The sequence below is a fragment of the Mustela nivalis genome, assembly GCF_964662115.1.
Source record: "Mustela nivalis genome assembly, chromosome: 16".
Classification (NCBI taxonomy): Eukaryota; Metazoa; Chordata; class Mammalia; order Carnivora; family Mustelidae; genus Mustela; species Mustela nivalis.
This window is the reverse complement of record NC_139035.1, coordinates 38597134-38613023: the sequence shown is the minus strand read 5'-3', so window position 1 is coordinate 38613023 and position 15890 is coordinate 38597134. Positions and strand designations below refer to the sequence as shown.

Genomic DNA, 15890 nt, shown 5'->3' with positions numbered 1-15890 from the left:
TAAATCCAAATATCCTCCATTCTCTCCCAAACATCATGCTATTTCTCACATTCGGAACAAAGCAAGAGGAGAAACAAGGCTGGCACATAAGGAGGGATGCTGTGTAGTCAATGGCAAGAATGAAAAGTTCCAGAGGACATCAAACTCTAGAGGACCCCGACTACTTAAGGACTCTGTATGACATTCTTTAGGCAACAGGGAACAATCAAGGATTTGGGAGGGAAGTGATATAATCAGATAATCTCTTTTAGGAAGGTAAGTCTGCTGGAAATGTATATAGTTGACTTTCTTAAAATAGTAGAAACAAGGGAGAACATTTTCCTAGTTTAAACATAAAGTCACTATGGATTAAGCAAGCGGGAAAAGAAAAGAGAGAGACTGTGACTCAACATATATGCTGGGAGCAGGGAGGAACTAGAGGGCAAAGTGAAGGCCTCTGAGAATTTTTTTTTTTTTTCTATTCTGAGGATTTGAACATAGTCTGAACATCCAGCAACATCAGATTTTATATTTATAATTTTTAAGCCTATTCCTTGTTGACATATTTTTAATTAAGAAAAATGGTTCTGAAAACACTATAAATGAATACAAATAAGTGATACAAATGAACAGAAAATTGAAAAATTCAAATGCTTGACAATCTTTTAAAGATTGTTAAAAAATAAGAAATGTTGGAAGTGTGAATTCCTATTTATGAATCAAAGAAAGAAAAAATAGCATCCTTTAACTTCATTTCTGAATAGTAATATATATTTTGGAAAACAGAAAATGTAAGTGCGTAACTGTAGCAAGGTGTTTTTAAAATCCTATTAATTTTTGCTTTTTTAAATTAAATTCCTAAAAACATCTCCTTTACAAAGTTAAATGAAATAGGGCTCCAAGATCAACTTCATTTGATGTAAAAACAGTATAAACTACACACAGATCTCACTTATTTGTAGTTACATTCAAATTTAGACCTGCCCTAGTGATAAATCATGCCCTACGGATATTACCCTAGTAAAATCAGAAAACAAATCAACACAGAATAAAATCTATAATTCTATCATATTTTCTATAAGCAAAATAAATTCACATAGATGCCACAATTTCAACTGCTTTTCCATAATCAACTCTTCAGAAGCAAAGTTAGGATTTGCTCTTAAAAATAAAAATTCATGATAATAAAAAATAAGGGTAATAATTCTTTTAGAAATAACATAAGTTGAGGTGCCTGGGTAACTCAGTCGTGAAGCATCTGCCCTCAGTGCAGGTCATGATCCCAGAGTCTTGGGATCGAGCCCCACACCAGGCTCCTTGCTCAGCAGGAAGCTTGCTTCTCACTCTCGCACTACCCCTGCTTGTGTTCCCTCTCTTGCTATGTCTCTATCAAATAAATATACAAAATCTTTTAAAACAATAAATAAATATAAGTAATGTAAGTCAACAAACATAAGTCTGTGTCAGGATTTATATCCTTGTTATTTTATACATATTCTTGGTTAGCAGACAATTTTTCCTGAACCTTCTAAATAGGTTTTTTATTGGGTCCACAGAGTCATGGTAGGCCAGAATTCAATTTTAATTCTGCATGTTACACTTTGCTTACTGAACTTTAGTTTCAGACCATCAAAATCTATACTTGGCAGAGAAGACAAGCAGGAACAAAAGACATTTTCTTATTTTAAGAGTATTTTTTTTTCTCAAAATAATATGGGGAAAAAGTACTTGTGAAAGAAATTATTTTTCTACTGGTTCATTCATCAAAGAAAGTGTCTCGCTGCTGCTTCCTCACTGGCTGCATTACAGGTGTCCCCGTCTATTCACACGCACACACATACATACTTACATAGCTTCACAAAACTATATGACCCTAAGTAAAGTGATTTAGACAAACCCTGATATGATAGAATTTCTTAATGAATTTACTCTCCATATCACATAATTTGAGCTAACACATCACCAAAACGTGAAGATGCACGTTTGTCAACCCTGTTTGGAACTTTTGTACAAGGCAGGGGCAGGCAAGCTGAAGAAGTCCATTTCCAAAACTGCTGTTAGTTTCACTCCCCAGAGCCTTAGAGTCAGGGGAGAGCATGCTCACAGTGACAGTCTGCAAAGCAGCATTTAAGAAACACACGTGTGCGCCTGAGCATGGGTAGGCAGGCGTGCAGTGTATGTGTTTATGTGTGTGTGTACATATGTCTGTGTCTGTAAGTGTAATTTAGCATTTCTAGGTAAAGTAAGTGACAGAATTCTGTTAAAATATTCAGGTGAGTAACTAAGTGAAAAACATGTTACTTTTATTGTGAGAAATGACACTGACATGGAATAGTCTACGTTTTCTTCATGTTTGCATTGTTAAGAGTTGTAACTTCCAAATAAAACTTGTGAAAGTGCCACTAAAATGTATGCATTTCTTATCAAATCTTCTTAACCAGAAAAATTTGTAATGCTCTCTAAAAATAAATGTAAAGTGAAAGGAAACAAGACAGTATTACTCGACATCAGTTGAAAATTAATTTTCTTAGAACACTTGGCAAAATAAAAACTCTGTAAAAAGGGTAAAGTATTATCTTTCTATCACTCTTTAACCCAGGATCCAGTATTTTGTCATTCAGCAGTGATCGGTTGCCTACTTCTGTGCCAGATCCTGTTCTAAACATAAAAGAAATTAAATAACAGGTTCAGGGCCACACAGAGTCTTACTAACAAAGCAGGAAAAACTTTAAAAAGTCTAGTCAACCATTTTAGATGCTCATTTCCCTACCCTACTATCTACTGTAATTCACTTATTCCTCATCAGGCCATTTTGAAGTTTTTTATTTCACATTTAAACACAATTTTATAAAAAGATTTAATGGTTTTCAGTGAAATTATGATAACAAAGATGGGGGACCATTAAATTAAAGTCAACTTATTCTTATCTTAATTCTTATTTTATTCCGGTTGTTACCATTTTATTTAAGTTTTATATTTACAAGAACAAAAGGTGATATGAAGAGTTTTAAGAGAAGCTCTGTCTCTCTCTTTAGGTTATTAGATTTAAAAATTATTTCTTCCTAGTAATTTCTATTGTTTCTGAAGTGCACAACTTTTTTCCATCGTTAACATAATGTAACAGCTACTGCATTCTGTTCTATTTTAGATATAAGGGATATTGCTATATTATTAGTTTTAGAATGAGTATACTGCAGATATCTTCAATATAACTTAGGAGAATATTTTCCTCATTAGTTTTAGACCATCTTTAAGGTTTTCCCCTCTGTAGTAATCACATCGATATGTGTTATTTTAATAAACAAACATTTACAAATTACTACGTTATTTTTAAATAGTCAGGTGAAGTACCCTTTCATGATATGGTTTAATCATCATATCTCCGTATGATCTCAATGTTGTTAAATGAAGAATGAAAGGAATGCTCCACAGCAACTGTTAAAACCAAGTTTGTTTATTAGTATTTTTTGTTTTTAACCAAATGTCTACCTGGGGTCTAATTAACAGAAGTATCCAACTGTCACGTGAATGGACAAATTATGTTTAACAGAGAATGATAGGGATCTACTCAGAATCTGATGATTTTAAAAACAGTTGTCTTTAGACTGTAAGAGCTGGCATATACTTAGTACATCCCTTATGTTGTTTTTCACCACACACATGCACACACAAGCACGCATGCACGCACACGATAACTGAATGAAATTATACTGTGTCTCTTACCTAAAGAATGTGCAGCTGTGGTTTTGGAGCTGAAAAACCGACCAAGCCCAAGATCTCCAAGTTTTACCACTCCAGTGGCTGTAATGAACACATTAGCTGGTTTTATATCTGTGAAGAGATGAAGGAATCAGGTGAAAGATGATGTCAGCTTAGGTATTTTCAAGGGATTAAAATACTTTTCATGGCAGAATTTAAACTCTATCTTAAAAATGAAAGAAAGTCAGTTTGAATTTTGACCCAATTGCTTCATTCTGGGTAATTTTGATAGAGCCTTATTATTTCTGAGTTCTTAGTCCTCTGATAAAGAAATAATCATCAATGCAGCATGATAGAGATTGCTCCTAATCTTCACTTAAAATGCATTTTCAAAGAAACTTTTGTGAAATGCAAAGCACAAAATAAATTTATGCCCATTTTATATCAATATTAAATATCTTATTAAACATTAATTTATTGATACATTTACATAAAATATAAAATCATAACTCTACTATGAACATAATTATTTATTTAGATGGCCTTACAAATCACAATTGCTTAAATAAACTGTATTGACATTCTTCACACCCCAAAATCAGAGGATCAGTTCCTAAGTGATGCCATCTTTACATGCTCTGCCCAACTACTTGATTGGCAATCAAGAATATATTAAGAGCTAATGTTAAAAATTAAGAAATGAAGTGGCACTGATAGATACTGTCCGCTGAATCTTCCTTACACATAATCAACTGCTTTCCTGCACCTTTTCTTTTTTTTTTAAGTTACCCACATTATTAGCAGGATGCTCAGAAGAGGCAAAGCAGAACAGTAACTAATTCTCATTTTTCTTTAAAACAAGTAGGGCTCTACTGAAAGGTTTTTCATCCTAGCAAATGATAATTTGAAAATAAATTAACTGAGAAAGCATGATACTATGCTATGACTGGAAGGTATTTATTCTTAAATTGCCGAATAACCTGCATCACTTAAAACAACTTTAGAAATTATTTGTGGTTTTTATCCTACCTCTATGCATGACTCGTCGGGAATGCATGTGTTCCAATGCACTGCAGAGTTGAACAAAGTATTTCCAAACGGTCCTTTCAGGAATTAGCCGCTTTTGTTTCTTAAAATGCTTTTTAAAAAATTTAAATAAGAATTATTAGGAATTAAAATATCTTCAGACTACATTCTGACATGCAAAATGCCTTACGTCAGAAAAACACTTAGTTTTATCTATCTATTGCCAACTAAAAAGCATATGATTTCCCACAGTGAGATGATTTCAAGAATTTTTACCTGACATATTAGCTTAAATTTCTTACTATTATATCTGAAGTTAGCATAGGCCACATAAAGCTACATCTTTGTGACGTCCAAGATTTCAAAAAATTAACATCTATTAAAATAATTTCCTATCCTAAAAGGATGATGTCAAATTTCACTTTAAGAAACACAGAATAAAATGGTCTGAAAACCTGAAGGTAATTATGTTCATTAAAAGACAATTCTTCTCCTGACAGAAGGCTTCACTATAGAACTCCTTTTAAATACTGAACCACCTTGGTGATTTGAAATATCAGTTAATTTATGAAAAATTAAATAACAGATTTATGTAAAAAGTTTTCATGAATATTTCTACTGCACATTATTAAAAAAAAAAAACCTGTACTTTGAATGGATGAAACCAAACTTCATAGAAGAAAAACATTATAGGAAGGTCCAAGCAAAAAGCTGAGCACCAACAACCTAGCTGGGAAAGGGTGGGCCCTCAATCACCCAAAAAACTACAAAACCAGAGGTATATATTTATGCCCATTTTCCTATATTACATTTGTTAGAAGAATATATCTCCTTCAAGAACAAAGTTTTTAGTTTCCTAAAATTCATAAAGATTACATAAAAATTATTTTTCTAACACAAAAATGCAACTGGTTTCCTGTTTAACGATATTTACAAATGACCAACATGAAATACTACATATAAGGAAGTTTTTATGACATCTTCTGATAATTTTAACTTTTAAAAAACACAAATAGTTATTAATAGATATCAACATTTAAGTGCGAACTATAGTGCATTTTTTCTGGAAAAGTTTTTGGAAGTTCAACTGATTTGATTTATTATTGAAAATGGAGAAACTAGAATTTGGGTAATTGCAAAGCAAGTTTCTCTGTCAATTTTTTACCCCTGTGACCAGTTGAGGGCAGGCTGAAAGAAGAACATAGGGAAATCTGTTGATATCCCTACTTCATACTTAGCAAAAGATTTTATCTACTGTCTCATATGTACTCAATATACCAAAAGGATAAATCTTCAAGGAAAAGCCAGTAACTCTAGATTAATGTTAACTATAGAAATGAATTTAGTAATTTCAAGGGCTATTAACATCAGTAGGAAAAAACAAGTAACAATTAGATGACCAGGTAATTAAAGAGCAAATCAGAGTATTACTAAAATGCTGAAAACCTCCCATATCATGTTTCAATATTCAGTATTTTTAATTGCAGACTGTGTCAACATCACTTTTCATTCTAAAGGGCCATGCTGCAAAATCAGTTCTATACACATAATTTTCTTTCAGATTTGGAATGAGTCCAAATAAAGCCTGTCTATGTGCTCTCCCTGATGCTGGATTAGCATATCAGAAGACTGTTTGATGTCAACAGGAAGATGGGGACCAGGTTTCTTTTCATTCAAAAATAAATATAATGCATCATGTAAGTTTCAGACCATGAAAGAACAATTTTATGCTTTAATACAGATTCTGAAATCCTCATAGTCATAATAAATTTGGCACATTACTTTTAAAGTCTCATTATTTAAACAATAAATCATATATATAGGAGAAAGCAGAATGAAAAAAAATGGCCCTTAAAATGCACCGTTAGGGAAGATGTTATCAGACCAAGAGGGTCTGACCATTTTCATGTTTTTATATGCATTGAGACTATCTCTTTGAACAACAAATTAAAGATGAAGACAATAAATTGATATCAATACAATGTTACCTAGACAGAATGACCTGGCAAAAACGTAAGTATCCAAATCAGTAACAGGTTTCTGAAGAATAATTTTAAGAACCTGATTTGCTCATAAAAGAAATCAGAGGCAGTTTCATTATGTCATTGGTATCTCACAAATAAGTCTTATCTGTTTCACCACATGCAGTTTTCCATCACTTCTTAAGTGCAGGGGTTTGTTTTTTTGTTTGTTTTATAAAACCAATACTTATGAGAAAAGCCTGTCTGTTCTGATGGTGGCACTGTTGGCCATCTCTTAAAAAGAGGATGACTGGAAAAAAGGCAATGAAAATTTAATTTTTTTTTATACTGGTAAAATTTATATTAGCATTATAGGGCAGAAACTTTCCCAATGCCAAAGTATTAAAAAAAAAAAACTTTTCTTGAAATTTATTCTAATATAGACATATCGGTTAATTCTTTAGTCTAATAGCATTACTGTTCAAAAATCCACTTTTTTTCTAAAATTAAGACAGCCCTATGTAACTACTTAGCACTAGATTAGGAAAAAAAAAAATCTAATGCCAAGAAACAGAAATTACAAATGCACACGTATTTGTCATGTGGTAAGTTTTTAATAAAGCAAGAAATAACATAGCCAAATTTTTTAAAGGTTCGTATCAATAAGCTTTTATGTGAAAAGGAAGACTGTCCAATATGGCACTTTACTATATTTGCATTATGAAACTGAACTTCAAGTTTTTTTAATCTGAAAATTAAGTATCTGAAAATTTACAAAGAGGCAGAAATTGGCACTCAGGTATACCTTATCACTTGGAATTAACTTTTATTTAGTCTCTTTTAAAAAACAGGATAGTCTTTTTACTATGCAAAGCTTCAAATATTGTTTACTTTATAAACCTATTTACTATCTCCATTAACGTCATTCAAGTAAACACTGGACATTATTCAAATTCAAGAAACAGACGTATCAAAAAGCTAGTCAATGTAAATATAAAAAATCACAGTATATTATATTCTCACTTATGTGTGAAAAGATTACCAGCCTTCTCTTAGGTAAAATTCAGCACACCTGGTAAAATATATTCATATTGCCACTTTAGCAATGTATATACATATTTATTAATATAAAAGAGGATGCTAAGGCAAGCTGCTTCCATTTGAAGATGCTGGAAAATAGTCACCCCTTTAGAAAAAAAATCACCTAACATCCTCCTCCGAATTAAATACCCAACACCAAATCCAGTAATATAGTGGATGATTGCATATTTAAGGACCATTTTTTGGACTGAGCTGGATGACTTGATATCTGCACTCTAGACCATCGATCCAAAAGGAACGTATACATTATTTATTTCTAAGTTTTGCCATTCTAACATTCCTTTCAAGAAATTTTGGGGAAAGCTTCAATGATATTACCTATAATAAACTCACCCACAGAGAAAAAGCAGAAAATTATACTCCTGTTTTATTAAAAAAATTAATCTCCATGGTGTATCAAAATATTTAAGTCCACAGTTTGGTATGTTATTCTTTAAAGAAGAAAGTTTCAGACAAAACATCTAGAACAGCCAGGGCTGGCTTCATGAGCGATCTGTGTAGTCATGCAGGACACTGTATTTAGTTTAATGCTCTCTTGTTGCCATCCTGAAATTCTTCACAATTTTACAGTGAAGAACCCACAACTGTGTAGCTGGTCCCAGAATAATATACACGTAATCTTTTAGATTGTACTGCTGTAGTTAAAACAAAAACAAAAAGCAGCAAGTGGGATCCTGGGTACACAAGGCATTCTGCAGAAGATCAGGAAAAAGATAATTAAATAATGAGAAATTATGAGGTAATAAGAAAACTAGAATTACAAGCCCCAAGCCTATCTCTTCCAAGTAACTAACAAGAGGAAGTAAATAATTCATGTTAATATAAGGACATACTTCCTGCTTAGGAATGTCATCGGATATTTAATGTGCTACTAATATATCTATTATCTTTTATAAAGACCTGATTATCAGCCTTGACATAACTGGTTGTGTTACCCTGAGCACGCCACTTAACTAAACCTGGGTAGGCCTCCATTTCCTCCCTATATTGAACAGAGTTTAGAGATGAGCTATAAGGTTCCCAATGTCTCTAAAATAGAATCTATGGTTCTACAGTCTCAGGCACAAATAAAACTTACATAAAGAAATGCCTGCTTGGCACATTTTCACATATAAAAATAATGCTATGTCCTATCCCTTAAATCTCCAGTTAATAAAAACAAAGCAAATAATAATAATAGTAATACCTCAGAGATCCCCATAGATCCAGTTAACACTATAAAGGATCTTCACATGAGATGACAGGTAGTTAGAGAAACTTGCAATAGGTCAAACATTTACCATCAGAAGGGATGTTATGTTCCCAGACAAACACATCTCTGTAACTATAATGCATTTTCATAAGGCTATATTTTGCAATGGTTGTTTCAAAGAAATTCAATGCACAGAAACTGGGTGATGGAAAGTATAGAATGCTTCTGAAAGCATAACTGATGGTTCTAAGTGTGATTTGTATTACGTATGAATCTTTCTGTAAAAACAATTTTCTTCTGAAGGGTATAAGGAGGTCTGAACAGACTAAGTCACACAATACTTGCTATACACAATTTTGAGAATTATATAAATGTGTAAAATAGTTATGTCTCAATTAGAATTTGGGTTTGTAATACTAATTTGCAGCATGTGAATATTTTCACTCTTGGCACTCTTGAATAAAATCCAGCAACGTGCAGTCGCTCTAGCAGGTGTGAAGTGGAATGGGCCTGGAAGCCATGAGACCACTGAAAATACTCATCACTGGCATCTGAGTTTATTACTTTGCTATTTCCCATGCAAGCTCCACTTGTCTTTTTTCCTTTCACGTAACGTCAGAAAACCCACTAAGAGTATACAGCTGTTTTTAGATTATAATTTAATAGAATACCAATATAATCTATTCATTCTCCCATACCAAAATTATGTGGGTAACTAAGGAAGCTGAAATATGTTTCATCTTAAGGTAGGAAGGGTAAAGATTTTTCTCTGAGCAATTAAGTCTTGAGGGGGAAAAAAAAAACCCTTAAGTTATTTAGCAAAAAAGAAAAATAAGCTCCTATAATGTTTTTCCTCCAAAGAAGTTGCCTTCGGAACATTAGCACATTCATACTGAGGAAACTTAGGACCTTAAAAAATCAGTAAGAATAGATGAATGCATCAGAATTACTACAAGAATTAATTCCCGAACTGCTGCCACATGGTTAATTTTTAAGAGAAGCTTCTATGTTACTAAAACTAATAGAGAAGACACTTGGAAATCTAAGACATTTTCTCTGCTGCACGAGAGGACTAGAGACAGAAAAAGAGTGAGCACAAAAGCAGAAAGTTAATCTTCAGGAAGACACAAGGTCACAAAGATAAACAGAAACATTTGCCTCTTTAATACATTCTTTCTGGTTCTGCTTTACCAGACATCAGTAAGATGCTTGAAAAGATATTTCAATATTCTTAATGGACAAGGGAAACACCACAGAACAATAATGAGACAGTAAAAGTCTCTTGGCAGAAATTCACTGGGGCGGGGGGAGGAGTGGGGGGAGTCTGTATCTCTTCTCTATTTAACTGTTATAGCTACCAGTATGACTGCTCGTGATGTTACAGAAATTTTTAAAGGCAGTTTTAGGATCAGTGTTACCTTAAAATGTAAAGAGCAAGTCGTCCTTTAAAAATTATTTTCTAGGGGCACCTGCGTGGCTCAGCGGTTAAGTATCTGCCTTGAGCTCAGAGTCCTGAGGATCAAGCCCCACATCTGGCCCCTGCTGGGCAGGAAGCCTGCTTCTCCCTCTCCACTCTCCTTGCTTATGTTCCCTCTTGCACTGCCTCTCTCTCTCTCTGTCAAATAAATTTTAAAAATAAAATAAATAAAAAATAAGAATTATTTTCTAATTTTCCCAAGTAAATATAGTTTTGAAGTTACATATCACCTTTTAGTTATACTCACAGAATTACATAATGGTCATTAGGATTTAATTTACTAAAATCCCCAAGTTCTATACTACTTTATTATATCAAAGTACTTAAGTATTGAAGAAAACCCAGGTGATATTTTATCAGTAACACTGCTTTTATACAAATAATTCTGTATAACACAGCTACATGTACATATCAATGTAGGCATAAATCTATATAAATACACAAACACATGGCTGCCCATGCATGAGTGGGTAACTATGTACATATACATATGTATATAATATTCAATTCTGTATGGATTTTTTTTTCAAATAGTGCCACTGATCTATAACCTTCAACTTCCAAATAATTCTAAGGTCATATGCAACATAGACAACAATCTTATACAAAAGACTCAGAGGGAAAAAGATCACATTTGAAATCACTGGCTATTCTCATAGTTGCCTGGCTTGGACTATACATTTTATCCCAGACACTGAAATGGAAAGTGTAGGTGTCCTTGTAAACTATAAATCAGAGTCATCCAAGATAGATGATACTACTGGGAAGATTTTATTGCTTTAAGGATTCAAAGGTCAAAAGTGTAAAAGACATCTCAAAGTGATTTTATTTCTAGTCCAACCTCTAAATTTGGATAAGTGCAAGTAAAAATGTGTCTGCAAATGTAAAAAGCAACCACACCAAAAAGGTGAACAAGATTTGTTAAGTTCTAATATTTGGAGCTAATAATTATCTTTAAAACACTGTTAGTATTTTAGCTAATTTATCAAAGCCTATGGTATGCAAAATTGTAGGACAACGCCCCCCCAAATCCCGAAATTCTTGTATATAATTCCTCCGCTTGAGTGTGAGTTGTGAATATGATGAATTATCATTCTTCTATCGTGTTGTCTTACATGGCAGGAAAGGTTTTGCTGATGTAACTAAGGCTCCAAATTAGTTTCTTTTGAGTTCACCAAAAAGGGTAGGCCTGGGCTAACCCAGTAAGCCCTTCATAAAAGTTAGAAATTCAAAGCCAGAGAGACTCGACTGCTGGCCTCAAGGGAACAAACTGCCAGGTTATGGAGAGGGCCATGTGGCAGGCACAGTACGAGACCTCTAGGACCCAAGGATGGTCCCCAACTGATAACCACAAAGATAGTCATGTAATTGCAAGGAAATTAATTCTTCTAACCAACGAGCAAACAAGGAAGAAAGCCCTAATCCTCAGATGAAATCACAGCCCCAGCTGGCACCTTGATTTCAGTCTTCTAAGACCTTGAGCAGAGAACCCACTAACCAGTATGTGAACTCACTTATCTACAGAAACTGTGAGATAAATTTGTATTGTTTTAAGTTGCTAACTTTGTGATAATTAGTCATAAAAGAAAAATACAAGTGAATTTCCTTTTTTTCTTAAAGATATTTATTTATTTATTTATTTATTTGACAGAGACATCACAAGTAGCCAGATAGGCAGGCAGAGAGAGAGGGGAAGCAAGCTCCCCGCTGAGCAGAGAGCCCAAAGCGGGGCTCAATCCCAGGACCCCGAGATCATGACCCGAGCCAAAGGCAGAGGTTTAACCCACTGAGCCACCCAGGCATCCCTACAAGTGAATTTCTAAACACCGTAAAAATCAACACATAAAAGTAACTTTATGTGTGTATAAAGGAAAGGAGTTTTAAGGCTTCTACCAAATTTAAAGGGAATGCCATATAAGTGGTAACAATGCAGAAAATTCAAACTGCATATTCAGGAATATGAAATATATCTAAATATATTAAGAAAAGATAGTCTAGATCAGGAACAAAACAAAGATGCCCACTCTCACCACTCCTATTCAACATCATGGAAGTCCTTGCCAAAGCAATCAGACAAGAGAAAGAAATAAAAGGTATCAGAATTAGAAAGGAAAGAAGGAAGAAGTAAAATTGTCTCTATTTGTAGATGACATGATTTTATATATACAGAAAATCCTAAAGATAGAACCAAAAAAATGTTAACTCTAATCAATGAATTTATAAAGTAACACAGAACAAAATTAATGTACAAAATCAGTAGTGTTTCTGTATACTAATAATATGTTATCTGAAAAAGAAATAAAGAAAATGATCCCATAGCATCAATACCTATAAAATACTTGGGAATAAACTTAACCAAGGAGTTTTCTAGTCTAAAAACGGCAAGACATTGATGAAAGAAATCAAAGGAGGCACTAAAATAAATGGAAAATATCCTGTGTTCAGAGCTGGAAGAATTTTAGATTGTTAAAATGTTAATACTACCAAAGGCCATCTACAGATTCAAGGCACTCCCTATCAGAGTTCTGATGGCATTTTTTATGAAAGTAGAAAAAACAATTCCAAAACTTACACAGAACCAGAAGATCCCCAAATAGTGAAAGTCAAAGCAATCCTAAGAAAGAATAACAAAGGGGCAGGCATCTTGATATATCAAACTTCTTGATTTCAAACTATACTATAAAGCTACAGTAATCAAAACAGTATAGTACTGCCATAAAAACAAAGAGAGCAAGGAAACAGATCTGAGAGACTGGAAATAAACCCAAGCATGTACAGTTAATTAAATATTGGACAAGGGAGTTAAGAATACCCAATGGAGAAAAATAGTCTCCTCAATAAATGGTGCTAAGAAAAGTGGATATTCACATGTAAAAGAACGAAATTAGAATGAAACCATTAAAACCATGAAATTCCTTTAAAAAAAAAAAAGAAAGAAAGAAAGAAAAGAAAAAGGGAAAACCTCATTGACCTGGGTCTTGACAGCAATTATTCAGAAAGGATACCTAAAGCATAAGCAGCAAAAACGAAATGAACAAGGGTCATCATATTGAATTTAAAAACTTCAGAAGAAATGATCAACAAAGCAAAAAGGCAACCTATGGAATGGGGAAAAAAACTGCAAACCATATATGTGATAATGGGTTAATACTCAAAATATATAAGGAACTAATACATCTCAACTGCAAATAGTAACAATAATAATAATCATGCAATTTAAAAAATGGGCAAAAACCTAAATAGACATTTTTTTCTGAAGAAGATATATGAATGGACAACAGATATATGAAAAAAAGCTCAACAATACTACTCATTAGAGAAATGCAAATCAAAATCACAATGAGATATTGCCTCATGCCTGTCAGAATGGCCATCACCAAAAACAAAAACAAAAACAAAAGATAACAAATGCTGCCATGGAACTCTTGTACAGTGTTGGTGGGATTGTAAACTGGTATAACCACTATGGAAAACAGTATGGAGGATCCCTAAAAATTTAAAAATGGAACTACCATATAATCCCACAATTATACTTCCAGGAATATATCCAAAAGAAGTGAGAATACTAGCTCAAAAAAATATCTGGCATCCCTATGTTCATAGCATCATTAATTATAATACCCAAGACATGGAAACCACAAAAATGACCACTACAGATGAATGGAAAAAAGTTGTGATATATATATATATATATATATATATATATATATATATATATTTGTGTATATATGTATATGTGTGTGTGTGTGTATATATATATATATCACATACACTCACACACAGAAGAACATTATTCAGCCATTAAAAAAAATAACAAGGAAAACTTGTCATTTGCAAGGGATGAACCTTGAGGACATTATAAGTGAAATAAGTTAGACAGAGAAAGGAAAACGCTGTATAATTTCACTTATATACGGAATTTAACACACACACACACACATTCTCTCTCTCATAAAAAGAGACCAGATTTGTGGTCTCCAGAGATGGGGGGGCAGAGGAAGGATGGGTGGAAGGTGGTCAGAGGAACAAACTTCCACTTACAACATAAATAAGTACTTGGATGGAATGTACAACCCGATGACTCCAAATACTTGTACTGAATAATATACAGGAAAGTTGTTATAAAAGTAAATCCTAAGATCTGTCATCACAAGACTTTTTATTGTATCTGTTTGAGATGACAGATGCTAACTATACTTACTGCGACAATCATTTCACAATATATATAAATCAAACCATAATGCTGCACATCTTACACTTACAGTGATATATGTTAATTACATCTCAATAAAACATGGAAAAAAGAGATAGTCTTAACTTGTTATTTGGAATTGTGCCAAACTCTTGACACAAAGTAGATATCCATTTAAATCAGTAATCCATATTCACTAAAAATATTTCACTAAAAAAAAACTGCAAGTATAATGCTGACTGACTTCTTAGCCAGTGTGCTGTGGTATGAAAATCTTTTGCCAGATAATAAACTTCAAACTTTCCCCCTAAGAGATTTATTACATTGGGTTATATTGTATTTAGCAAAGTGAAGGTTTTTATAAATATAATGTTAAAGATATGCAATTTCTTCTTTTGTCTCAAACTAACTTTTTAAGAGGTAATTATAAATATAAAAAATTATAAATAATTCAATGAATAAACCTCACGTTGGAAAAATGGGCTATGAAATGTTTAAACACATTTTAGCAATATTTCTATTGACACCTTAAAAAAAAAGCTTTTGTTTACACCCTTCTGATATTTGTCTCTCATTTCTCTATACCAAGTCTCTATCACCAAATTTGTTTCTTTGCTGTACAAAGAGTGAAATAAACAGTATTAATAAGGCAAAATGGAGAAACTATTGGTCTAATTTAAGGTATGATAAAGTAAATACATAGTATATAAATCACAACTTGATACACTGAAATCTGTTTTTTAAGAGTCTATTTTTCCTTTAAAATTCTGATTACTGATGATAAAGAAATATATGATGAAAAATTCTAGATTTCCTTTTATCCTAAAACTCATCTGGGAAGTATTTCATCTGACCACAGCCTCAGGTATTCCTTTGTCACTAATTAGAGAAATACTGAATATTTCAACTATAAATTGCTTAATTATATTTGTCAGCTTGCTCTAAACCAATTAATTATTTACTTGTAAAAATCTTTGATGCAATGCTATCCAGAGGTTCGTTTCTGGAATACAGACCAGGAGCTATATTTTCTCTTCTACCCCAATTAAGCTGAAGACTTGAGACAGTGAAATATATTGTTGTGATGCACTATGATTTACAATATTACTCCCTAAAAAGAAATGAATCATTTTCTTACAATTCAAGTATCTACTGCTGTCTTTTATAAAGCATAAGTCACCATCATGCTCCTTCATAAAAGAAGTTCCTATGACTTTTTTTTTTCCTTAATGCAGTCTCTTTTATAAAGATCAGCTTATAGCA

The 15890-nt window shown here is 32.9% G+C and overlaps 1 protein-coding gene across 2 annotated transcripts in view; it reads right to left on the bottom strand.

The window, feature by feature from the left end:
• NEK7 (NIMA related kinase 7) overlaps positions 1–15890 on the bottom strand; it is a 150370-nt gene that overhangs the window by 36160 nt on the left and 98320 nt on the right. For both annotated transcript variants that reach the window (XM_082701951.1, XM_082701952.1), the window contains exons 6-7: positions 4708–4816; positions 3703–3810 (exon numbers count right to left, since the gene is read on the bottom strand). In XM_082701951.1, the coding sequence (XP_082558077.1) occupies positions 3703–3810; positions 4708–4816 (217 nt within the window). The remainder of the gene's footprint in view (positions 1–3702; positions 3811–4707; positions 4817–15890) is intronic.